This window comes from Pseudonaja textilis, chromosome Z, assembly GCF_049901715.1.
Source record: "Pseudonaja textilis isolate UNSWEBS1 chromosome Z, rPseTex1.2, whole genome shotgun sequence".
Lineage (NCBI taxonomy): Eukaryota > Metazoa > Chordata > Lepidosauria > Squamata > Elapidae > Pseudonaja > Pseudonaja textilis.
Window position 1 is genome coordinate 78,252,786 of NC_142008.1, and position 12,812 is coordinate 78,265,597.

At 36.7% G+C, this 12,812-nt stretch overlaps 1 protein-coding gene across 16 annotated transcripts in view; it reads left to right on the forward strand.

The window, feature by feature from the left end:
• The window catches only part of IKZF1 (IKAROS family zinc finger 1), an 81,699-nt gene that overhangs the window by 40,344 nt on the left and 28,543 nt on the right, over positions 1-12,812 (forward strand). For 5 of the 16 annotated variants that reach the window (XM_087916075.1, XM_087916070.1, XM_087916071.1 and 2 more), the window contains one exon: positions 11,638-11,697. The exons of the other annotated variants lie outside the window; for them this stretch is intronic. In XM_087916075.1, coding sequence (XP_087772201.1) covers positions 11,638-11,697 — 60 coding nt within the window. The remainder of the gene's footprint in view (positions 1-11,637; positions 11,698-12,812) is intronic. 16 annotated transcript variants of the gene reach the window in all.

Consider the following 12,812-nt stretch of genomic DNA (forward strand, 5'->3'; position numbering starts at 1 on the left):
TTTCTCTTTAGATAATATCTTAATTAGTGGCACTTATAATGATATAGTTCCTAATATGAAATGCTTATAACCATGTAACATATAATATGTACAAAGGAACATGTGCAAGACTTATTCATGCAACTTTCCAATCTGTTTAAGTATAGAACAGGTGTCTCCAACCTTGGCAAGTTTAAGACTTTTAGATTTCAAATCCTGGGAGTAGAAATCCTGAAATAGAACACCTACACACACACACACACACACACACACACACACACAAAATTTGCCCTTGGTTCCAGGCTATACTGTCATAACAAACTTTGGATGCAGCTCACTTTTGGTTTCCAGAAGACATGGAATTTTCATAGCTATTGAAGATAAAACAACTCACAAATAGAACTCAATGTTCTAAACAACTCAATATTTCATATAAGTTTTTCAGTGTTCATCTGAATGCACTGAAAATTCTTCCAGAAACTGAATGAATTTCTGCTCATCTTTCCAGCCAAAAGTAACGTCGTAGTCAAAAAAAAATTGACTGCCAGTTTCCCACAAACCAATCAACATAGTTCTAACCGCAGGCCTTCCTTATAGTACAGAACAGGTGCAGGGCAGCAAATGATACCTGCAGAACAAACAGTTTCAGATGATGTAGTCCCCAAACTCCTACAAAACCCCATTCTTCCTGTGTGAATAAAAGATGGCTATGTGAAATTCATTTTCTTTTTTTATACCTTTTGCTGCTTACATTTTCAAATTTGCGCATTTCCTGAGAACAGAATGATCCTCCAATTTGGGGCTGTGGCTTTTTTAGGGTCATGTTTTTCATATTGAAACATGGGATGAGAGTGATTATCAGATAGGTTGAGTTGGAGCTCTAGCAAATTACACATTTATATAGCAGCTGCAGGAGCAGTTACTAGCAGCACTTGCAAAAGGCATGCAGGGGTGGCTTGCCACTCTTGTCTAATTACCTCTATACTAGAAATATTCTGCCTGCTTTCATATACTTAATTTATCTGGAATACTAGTTATTAATATAGGAGACATATTTGTTTAGTGCTTTTCAGCACTCTCAAACAACCTGTAGCATTCTAAACTAGTTCATACTCTTGTTCATCCATGGATCCCATTTTCCAAAATGGAGAAGTGTCCATTGAAGATACAAAAGGAGAACACTGTGGCAAGAGACTCCCCATTGATCCATGCATTGGCCGGAGAAAAAATATATGAAGTGTGCTTGATTTATTCTTTCCTGGCTGAAAGATCATGTGTATAAAATTGCAATTGAGAACTGGGATTGGTTTTGCCTTTATGCTTTTTCCCTTCCAATAAGTTAAAATAAATGTTTTCTCACATCACAAATTCACATACTTAGATCATGCATTCAGCAGAATATGCCATGAATAGTCAGGGGAAGTTGGGTATTTAATTCAATGGTTGAATAACTGGGATCCATTTTGCAAGGGATTGTGGGGCATGTTGGTTTCCCCAAGTTATATAGTAGTTCTGGAACAGCACAAGTCCAATAGCAGCTCATATTGATTTCCTTTTCACATTTGCTAGCCAGTTTCTTTGCAGAAATAGTGTTCCAGCAACTGTTTTCTTTGTGTGAAATTCACATTTTCGTGGCATTTCCATACAAATATTTTGTGCAAGCTGGAAAGTAACTACATATCCAGAGTGTCATCAATGTTGAAGAGCTGAACTTTTTATTTTTAGCTTGGCTGCAGTGCAGTTGGAGCTTCAGCAGAGCTGGCTTTTGAAAAACTATAGCACCATGTCCCCATTATCTGGCCTCATCCCAGTTCCTGTATTTCAGATCCAGAATGGGAAGAGTCAGAGTGAGTATTTTGTAGCTTGGGCACAATTGCCCAGATAATTCATCAGGACTGACACTGACAAGACTTTGTCCATTTTAGTTGAGAGCAGGGGAAATCTGTGATGAATTCAACATGAAATTCAAGGAGGGGCCTCTATGGTTAATTCTTTTGTGAGCCTTTTGTCAGTTTCTCCCTTCTTTTCAGCTCCAGTTTCAAAAGCGGGAAGGGTGCAGGAATTCTGTGACCATGGAAGTGGGAGATGGGATGGTGATTTTTGTTCTTCATTTCAGCATTTCATATTTTATTTTGCTTATTGTTTATTTATATCCCACTTTTATTATTTTTACATATAATCCAAGGCAATGAACACATCTAACACCTTTTTCCTTTTTACCCCACAGTAACAAATCTGAGTGACACAATGTCACCCAGCAGCCTTTTATAGCTAAGACAGAACTAGAACTCATATTGTCCCACTTTTAGCCTAATGCCTTAACTGTCAGCGTTCCAATGAAACTCCCCATTTCATTCAGCAGTCAGAAACAAAAGTTCATTCAAATAAAAAAAAATATTAAAGAAGTTGTATTAGCACATCTGGGAAAACCCAAATCTGAGAGTTCTGGGTTTTCCCTTCCCAATTGAAATTCAAAAACCCCACCCCCTGCACCCAACAATCCATCACATGGTCCAATCAACTATCGTTCCAACTGGAGACATTCCTCCACACACTTCTCTCCAGATGCAGGGTAACTTATCCTTGACTTATGAGTAAAATGTTGTTGAGTCTAATCTTCCACCTCTCTTTGAAATCCCCCCTCCCAAAACCCCAGGCACTAAATGTGGCAGCCTTGACATTTCTAAGTAAAATTAGCCACTAGACCAAACTGGCCTAGTTCAATCCATGGAAGTGATGTTAATCTTGGATTTTAAATACTTCTGGGTTGTGAAGGGGCTAGAGATTGAAATGGTAGAAGTGGGGAAGTGATTACAATGACTTACAGTCATTGTTTGAGGAGGTCCTTTCCCTCTCCACAGTTTGTCATCCTGGTGCCCAATCCTTAGACTCAATGGAATAATGACTTGAACTGATATGACAAAGTTTATATTTTTATTTGACTCTTGAGGGATTCCTTTTCTTTTTAAGCATTTTTTCTTCTTGGCCATGTGACCATTTCTTAAAAAGATAAGTTTAGTCAGGCAAAAATTCCTCTGTATATCCAAAACATATCCAAAATCATTGTTAAAAAAACTGGTTCAGGTGATACAACTGAGTATGTTGTTGGTTAACTAAATAAATCTGTATGTAGCATGAACTAGAATAATATAATAATAATAGGAGGGGAGATAAATTGCCATACACAGCCTCAATTCTTTCGCACATTTTCTGAACTGTATTCAGATGTGTATGCATTTCACTGGTCTTATTCCATTGAAATGAGTTCTAGTTTTGCAATTATTTACTTTTGATTATTAGAATAGAATAGAATAGAATAGAATAGAACAGAATAACAGAGTTGGAAGGTCTTCTAGTCCAACCCCCTGCTCCAGCAGGAAACGCTAAAGAATTTCAGACAAATGGTTGTTCAATCTTTTCTTAAAAACTTCCAGTATTGGAGAATTCACAGTTTCTGGAGGCAAGTTGTTCTATTGGTTAATTGTTCTATCAGGAAATTTATTCTTAGTTCTAGGTTGCTTCTCACCTTGATTAGTTATCATCCATTGCTTATTGTCCTGCCTTGAAGTGCTTTGGAGAATAGCTTGACTTCTTTGTGGTAACCCCTGAGATATCGGAACACTGCTATCATGTCATTCCTAGTTCTTCTTTTCATTTGTTCGTGTCTGTAGCAAGGAAAAGTGATAAATGTGCATATGTAAACAAACTAATCAGGCTCCCCTTTTAAAATGTGTGATCTTGTGATACATTATGAAGGGGAGGGGAGGGGAGGGGAAAAGGTTATTGCTCGATAGTGTCATTCCTCTCTCTTTTCCTCAACCATCCAAAGTTGCTGGAAGTTGGGGAGCATATAAATTCAATACATTATTATCAGGGGTGGGCTTCAAATATTTGATCAATGGGTTCTCTGCCCATTTGCTGCATGGGTGTGGCCATAGTGGTCTCCTATACCATGGCTGGGGGGGTGTTTTTACCCTCCCCAGGTTCTGCAGGCTTTCCTCAAGCCTCTGAGAGGCTGAAAATGGCCTCCCCAGGCTCCAGAGACTCTCTTGAAGCTGGAAACTGGCCCATTTCTGGCCTTCCCAAACTTCAGGGAGGCCAGTTTTTTGCCCTCCCAGAGCCTCTGGGTGGGCCCTGCACTTACCTGCCTCCAAAATGACCTGTGTCATTTTGACCTGCTTCCAAAATACTCCTGGGAGGGGCACGGTGGGGTGGGCAGGGCCAGCCAAGAGTGGGATTTGGGGGTTCTCCAAACTGTGCAGAATCTTAGCTAGAGGATCTCCCGAACCCCTGCGAACCCCCAGCAGTGAACCCCTGATTATTATTATGATTGTCACAATCAGCCAGATATTTTAATTGGGGTTGATATTTTTGTCTATTGAATCCTTTCTAAGTCCTTTCCAAGGACCTGGAATAGGCAGATATTAATGATGTTGAAGATATTGTCACAAGTTATAAGCTGTTCTTTGTAAACCTGTCTTTTGCAATTGACTGATGGTGATTTTGTCAATGCCAATAGTGTTCAAGTGGTACTCCAGATTCTTTGGGACTGTGCCCAAGGTGCCTATTACTGGTACTGTCTGCTTTCTTTTGCCACAGTCATTCTACCTTTATTTTCAGCTCTTTCTATTTTGTGATTTTCTCCAGTTCTTTATCTTCTATTCTGTTGTCACCAGTATCCGTTTTCTTATCAATGGTTATTAAGTCATGGGTGTTAAGTATCAGGTGCTTGTTTGTCTGGATTCTAAAGTTTCAGTGCACTTTCGTTTCTTAATTTTCTATTACTTTGTCGTTTATTATTATTATTATTATTATTATTATTATTATTATTATTATTATTATTCCCATTATTATTCCCTCATGGATATCCCAATGTCATGGCGAAGGGCTTGTGGTGCTTTGATGTTTATTATTAAGGCCGGTTGTGCAGTTAGACTAGATTTGATATTTTTTTTCACTACTTACTGGTATTATTAACTAAGTTGAAAGAAAAGTTATGGACCTACTAGTGTTCATTCCTTGTAATAGATAGAAATAAGAATAGCAAGTAGGAAAGAGACCAGAATCTTCTAAATCTAAATACTGGCTCTTCTCTGGGTTTTCAGTTGTACTACTGTTTCATTGTGGCTGCCTGATTGTAATTAGTTAGAGCTTATTATATATAGGCCCATCCTGCTGCTTGTACTTTTTTTCAAAATGTGCCCAAAGTCTCCAAAAATATGGTGAAGCATGTTGTTTTAAAATTTTGAAAATAACTGCTTAGATCATGCCTTTCAGCAAATTATTTGGATCACTCAAGTTCTATTAAATGTTCCTACCTGCATTTGAAATTTTATTTGCCCTTTTGCTATCTATGTGAGATTATTGGAGTACTGGAATTATATAAAAAAATTTATTCCTAATGCTGTTTCTGAAAAAGTGTTTATATAAAGAAAGAATACTATTAACATATTTTTCAGTGGGTTTTTTTTCTTTCAACACGCACATAAATATAACTGAATACCAAAGGTGCTTTTTCAAGAGGCAACTGGACTTCTGTTTTTTCTTTGAAGATGTTTTACTTCTCATCCGAGAAGCTTCTGAATAAGAGTTGAAGAAGCTTCTTAGATGAGAAGCAAAACATCTTCAAAGAAAAAACAGAAATTCCAGTTGCTTCTTGAAAAAGTACCTTTGGGACAATTAGGACCTGGATGACTGAGAATCTCTATCAACTTTTAACTGTATATAACAGAGCTATCTGTAGTGCTTTTTTAAAATGTATTTTAGGGCCAGACTGAAAATACTTGCTTTTTTCCCAGTGAAATATGTCAAAGTAAACAGGGGGTTAAGTATTGCACTAAAAGAAAAGATTTATTCCAGCTAATTCTTTTCCTGTGCTGGAAAAAAAGAGAAGAAGAAACCCATAGCTAGAATCTGCAAACCGTTCCTGCTGCATGGAAGTTTCATTCTGAATGAACAGGATGCCAAATGTCACAATCTCAGTGGAAATTGTTTTGCACTCTTGGGCTCAGTAGCATGACCGCTTATTTTCATCTTTCTCTACGCACATTAATATACTACATTTTGCATGTAACAAAGTTATAATATATAAAGGGTATGGTTGGGTATTGAATTTTCTAAAAAAAAAAACACCAACAACCCTACTTTTGACTGCAGCATTACAACTACCTAGAAGAGCAGCATCAACATTGCTGTTGAGTTGGCTTAGATCTAGTGTTCAAGGACATACTATTTACTAGGGTTTTTTTATGGCTATTCCATTCATTGGTGAGTCATAGGCAGCTACAGTTCTGTTGTGCATAAACTTCTCTAATACAACAATCCTGTTGCTTACCACTCATAAAAAATAAGGACATCCTTATCCTTGCCTTTAGCAAAAGCTGTCAGCTATCAGTCTCTTTACAGTAGCCCACTGCACATCTGTATTTGTTCATTTTGACCAGGCTTTAAGCTATGTGCCTGAAAGCCATGCTTATTTTGGATAAATAATATGATTTTCCTAATAGAATGCCAAAATATTTTCCTGTCAGATTCCCAATTTGTCCTTTTGACTGTGAATCATATGCAACCAATGTCATAAATTCATTTAACCTTAGACTGTCTACTATTGACCTTACCCCTTTCCTAAGAGGTCTGTAGGGGGCATGCACCAACGTGCCTACCGTCCCTGTACTATTGTTTCTTTTATTTATTTTTATTTTTCTTATATGTATCCATGTTTTCATAACTATGTTTTTTACCTATTATCTTGTAAGCAATTGACAAAAGTAAATAAATAAATAAAAATAAATAAATAAATACCTATCTGAGAACAAAAACATCCACTGTAAAAACAATAGATAAACTCTAAGAAGAATTGGAAGGAGAATTCCTAATCTTTGTTGATACATACTATACTGGTTTTTGTACATTGAAAAACCTTTCAAAATTGAAAGCTGGGTTATTGTGGAAGAGATCACCTTTTTTTTTTTGGCTAACTTGCTATTTTGTTTTGTTTTTCAACTAAATAAGCCACCAAGTGCAATTCCTGGTCTGGGTTTCCCTTTCTGTCACTTCTCCATAATTCTTTGTATTTCGGTTGGGGTCTCAGCTGCCTGCTGCTTCCTCTTTTTCCTGCATTCCTATATTTCATTATTTGCAGCTTCTTCCTCTTCAGCAATATGAGGAGGATGTGGAAACCCAGTTATATTGTGAGCTGCAAATCAGCCTTCAGTATCCGAGAATGCCTGCTATTGAATGTTAATGCTGTGTCTGCATCGAAGAGAGAACTGTGTACAAAAGTCAAATGAAGGAATTAAAAAAGGCACAAGTCTTTCATGGCATAGGCCTGGTTATTTGAGCAACTACCTATCTTCATTGGTATCACCTCAAGTTGATAGTGTTGGCATACTCCAGATTCCTTCAATTAACAATTTAATCTATCAGGACCCAGGAACCTTGTCTGCTCTGCTATATCTGTCCTCTTGAATGAGGTTCCTCTCAAGATCTGGATGGTCCCAACCCTTATAACAGCCTTATAGCATTCCAAAGGGCCTAGAAGACCTTGCCCTTCTCCCAGGCCTTGGAGTAGGACAGTTGATACCCTCTTTGTTGGAAGTTAGTTGGCGGTGGGATATTATAGGATTTGGCAGATTCCTCATCTTGCTTTTCTTTTTCCCTTTCCCTTTCCCTGAATCTGATTCTGTTGTTGGCTTGTTTTTGTTATATTGTTTCTATGTTGTTTTGGTACCCTGTGACCACTCAGGTCCATTTGGAGTTGGACAGCATTAAAATAAAATATTTATTATGTCACAGAACAGCAAGAGGCAGCATCATGTCAAATGCATAATACATAAAAATAAATAAATAAATCATGTGTTTTTGCTAAAGTTCTCTTGTTCTCTTTGCATCAACAGGAGATGATAGCTCAGTCCTACTTGTGTCATTTGTGCCTTTTTCAAAAGGATTTTGTTCTTGAGAAAAAATTACGAAATGAAAGCAAATGCTAAAGCATGGAATTAAACCTTAATCTTATATTTCCTAGATTCAATAAGAGAACATGAAAAACAAAATAAATTCTCAAGTTCTGTCTCTGTAACAGACCAATTTAGATCTACCAAGTATTTTGGGAATTGATTCTTTTCTCCCATTCCTCCTTTCAGAGCTAAGTCAAGAAAATGCAATGAAATTAATACCTGAGAGCGAACAAAAATGATTGTCTCCAATCCAATGCTGATCAACTCTTCTTGTTTCCAGAGATGGCCTAAGGACTTTTAATGTCTGAGATGCTTGGTCATGAACAATTCAACTAATTAAAAGATAAGAGAATTATAAAAGATACAGAGAGAAAGAATAGCTCTCTTTCTCCCATCAGAGAACTTCTTGCCGTGGCAAAGCAATATTGTCAAGCACTTTCTTGGATATATTTAAAACAGCTTTGTCTTTTCCTATATAGCTGCTAAGGAATCCTGGGAAAATAAGGTTGCTTTAAAAAGTTCCAGATCGTTTGCAGCCCTGGAAGGATTTATTTTCTGGTTTAGGAAAAGAGTTGTAGTCCAGGTTGAAAAACAATAATTTGGGGAACTCTTCCCTCATTCTGCTTTCTGCCCCCTGAATTAAAAGCCCTCTAGTATATTCATCAGCAAGTGCAATCTTAATCTTTCTAGCAGTTTCATATCCCCCATGAAATATTATTCTTGAGCTTGATTTTCCCTGCTTACAAAGGGAAAACACATCAGATTCTTTTCTTAAGTCAATTCTGACATTGGGTCTCAAGTGAGATATTACACTCTTTAACCCTATGCATGTATATAAAGGTTTTAAGACTATCCCCTCCAAACATGGTTAGAACTGTTGGGAAAAACATCTGTCTGCAAAATTGCTCTATCATACTTTAATCAAATCTCTTAGCAATGTATATGTACATATATATGAACAGCTTTGATGGCCAGATATCTTTTCCTTCCTATCAACAATTCAGATTTTTTAGCAAAAAAACCACCTTAAATTGAAATCATGGAAGGAGAGGCGATAGAACTAACAAATTAAGTCTTTCCTCTTTCTATATAGAACGTAAACAAAAAGGTTTTCTTTTACCTGATATTTATATTTCAGGTGCAAAGATTGAAAAAAAATTAAACTAGAGGAAGCATCAGGTTGGTTTATGGTGTTTTCTCTTCATTATGTACGAAGATCGGCAAGCATGAAGTGACCACACTGTAGAGCAAATAAAGTGCTCTGAAGGTTTGGGACTAGAAACACTGCCAAGTGGAAATATCCAAGCCAGATCAAGCTGATGAGGAAGAAAAAGCTAAGGGAGAAAAGAGGAAGTACTATGGAGAAAGAAAGAAAGCCAACAAAAGCCCAGAATTGCTGCTTTTGTGGATGTTGCACAGGAGAAAGAGAAGCAATAGGTTGAGATTTCCAGTTAAGTTAGATGGGGGAAGGAGTGATTTGCTGGCTCAGCTGTGCTCTCCTAGTTCCCTAGGGAACTTGAGGTTCTTCAGCTTCCATTACAATACAGCTCTTTGGTTCTTTGACAGCTCTTTGTTTCTACTATCCCCTATGGCCTTCCAGAATAATATCTGTATGGAAACAACTCATATCCAAAACTTTAGGAAACAAGAATCAATCTTGGTCAACTGTTGCCTATTTTTAAAACATGATGGGGGAGGAAACCATAACTAAGCAAAATGAATAGTTAGATTATAATTAACCATAGAAAAACACATTCACTGAATCATGATAATATAGTCTTTCCAAAGCACTCCTTACCTTTCAGCAGGATTCTGTAGAGTTGATTAAAAAGTAATCAGTTTTTAACATGTGGCAAATAATATGGCCATTACCAGAAGTGAGTATTTAAAAAACCCAATTCTTTCTAAGCTAAACCCCTCTACTTACAAAGTCTAACTTTTTGCTTAGCAAACTAATATAGGTGACGTGACAAGTAATATATAACTGGCTTGAAAAACATGGGTCCTCATCAAACTAGTGGTAGGTATCAGGTGAGTTGCCATGTTGCTATTGATTGGGTGCTTGGGAAGGACTAAGGATGACATGAAAGCAATCTTCCAGTACTTAGGGCCTCTCACAAAGAAGAGGCAGTCAATATATTCCCCAAAGCACCTGAGGGCACAACAGGAATTAAGTAGTGGAATATCATTAAAGAAAGTTACAACCTAGTACCAAGAAGAAATTTTCTGACAGTGAGAATTTATCAGTGAAATGACTTCCCTCCAGAAATTTTGAGTGCTCAATCACTGAATATTTTCAAGAACAGATTGGACAACCGTTTGTCTGGAATGGTGTAAGATCAAGCAGGAGATTGGACTAGAAGATTTCCAAAGTCCCTTCCGCCTTGTTATCATATGTAAGAATGTATTAAATGATACAAAATTGTGAGATTTTTTTAAAAATACGTAGGAGATAAAATAAATGAATACAATTCATAATCTTGAGAAATTGCCCCCAAAATTAGAAAATGAACATTCAACTAATAAATGTAAAGTTCTTCAGAATCCACTGTAGAAATATTGAATGAGAAATAACAATTATGTGGACAAGATTTTGAAATAGTAGTTGATTACAAACTGAATTTATATCAGTAGTTGGATGTGGCCACAAAATAGACAAATAGTATCTGAGCAACTTTTAGGAAAGATTTATATTTCTTGAACAGATTCAAAGAAGGGAGATAAGGATGGATTAGGAAATATGACACTAAGTTCCATAAAGATGTACAGATGAAATGCAAAATATTTAGTTTTTTAAAAAAGTGAATTTCATCCTTAAGTACAAAAAAGAATGTCACACTGGAGATCTATTCAATTCACATATCCCAGAATAATGGATTTACATTATAAGAAACACTTTGAATTGGAAATTTTTTTTAATAATAAGACAATAGAATCCATTATCTAGATCACAGGTATCAAACTTGCCATGTCACGTTACTGTAACGTGACATATCATTATGGTTTTTTCTCTTCGCAGAGCTGGGGTGATCATGGCCTGTGCATGACGCATCCAGCCTGTGGGCTACCAGTTTGACACCCCTGATCTAGATGGTAGGCTTCTTCTTATTGGATATCTTTAAACAAAGGATTAATAACTATCTGGATGATTTAATTTGACTTAGTACATGGAAAGTGGTTGTCCCCATTCCATGATTCTAGGTTTTAGCTTCCTTACCAAAGCAAACAATTCTTTCCCAGATCGACCATACTATTAAAAATAGGTCTTCTAAATATTATTCTTGTGTTTTAAGTTCTATTTTAACTTCACTTTCCAATTCTACATACTGTAATGGTCTTATTTTCTAGATGAGCATACAGTACCAAAAGCCTAAAATCCCTTTTTTACAAAAAAGATAGTTATCTTACAGTGTAGAAGAAAGCAACCTCACAGGTGCTAATTAAAGTGTTCGCTTTTTATTTATTTTAAAGCGGAATTGGTCTAAGCACTTAAACTGTACTGAAAAATTCCTTACATTCTTCCAAATTTGAAAACACTTATTTAAATATCAAGAGTTTGCCTCCCTATTATTCTGTCCTCTATTTTACCTCTATGAATAGTGATGCCAGTCTCTTTCATAGAAACAATGTCTTTTATGATTCTTCATCTTGTGCTGCTTGACCACCTTACAATCTAGCATCCTCTTTACCTTCTTTATTGCAGCTGCATATGGGGCTGAAAACTTTAAGGATTTTCACACCATCATCCCCAAATCTTTTTCTCGTAAGTATTCTGTGGGTATGATGGCCAGATATTACTTAACTTTTTCATCTGTGCGTGTAACTTCTGTCACTCATATATTTCATTTGTCTATTTTTTTATTGTTGTTCTTGCCTTTGTCCTTTAACTTTTACCTCATACTATTTTTTTCAAGTTTACAAATAATGTTAGTGTTTGTAACACATACATCAGCTTAGTGAAAAGCCTAATTTATCTATATGATAAAGGAAAAATTCTAGTGTACGACTAACTACAGGGGCATATGAAAAATACCACTTATATCAAGAAAGAACTAAATGCGTAGTAATATCTTTTCATAGGGCCCTGTAACCATTAAATAAAAAAGGACTTTGAGTAGTACATACCATATTTACTTTTTTACATACAGAAGTGCATGGCTCATTGGTTAAGGTTCTTTTGTTTGTTGGTTGGTTTGATTGATTGATTGGTTGATAAAATAATTCTTATGCCTTGATTTCAGATTTCATAATGATGAGAAATAATGCAGTGGTTGGTTGACTGCAAATCAGATCAGAAAATGGAGGGCTAGGCACATGATACAGTTATTAAGTCAAAACTAGCAGTGGCTAAGTGGGAGAAGTGGTTATGAGACCAGACTGTTCTACTCAACACTGAAAAATTACAGGCCTCGGGACACAATTTCAATAGCACCACTTATGTCTTACACTAATAATATCCAGATTCAAGTGCAGGCTAAAGTTTGTATTGTTAAAGCATTATATACCAAGATTTGGGGGGGGATGACCCGGGGTGGGTTTCTACCGGTTCTGTCCACCTCTATAGAACTGGTAGCTCTGAAGAGCGGCAGACATAGAACTGGTTCTATGTCTGCTGAATTTTTTGCCCACCCACCCATTTGGGCTCTTACCTGATCTTTATTTCCTGATTTGTCAACTTCAGCTGCTGAACAAGGCACAGCTGCAGTTAAAAAAAACAAGAAAAGAGGGCTATTTCAAAGGCTGCTTCTCTGCAAGCAGAGTGCTAATGACAATTAACAGGTGCGAGGCTCACAGTGAGCAGGGAAGCTCATAAATCCCAAACCGGTAGTTAACCCTGTCGTATCCCACCCCTGGGGGGAACTTTTAATCAAATATCAT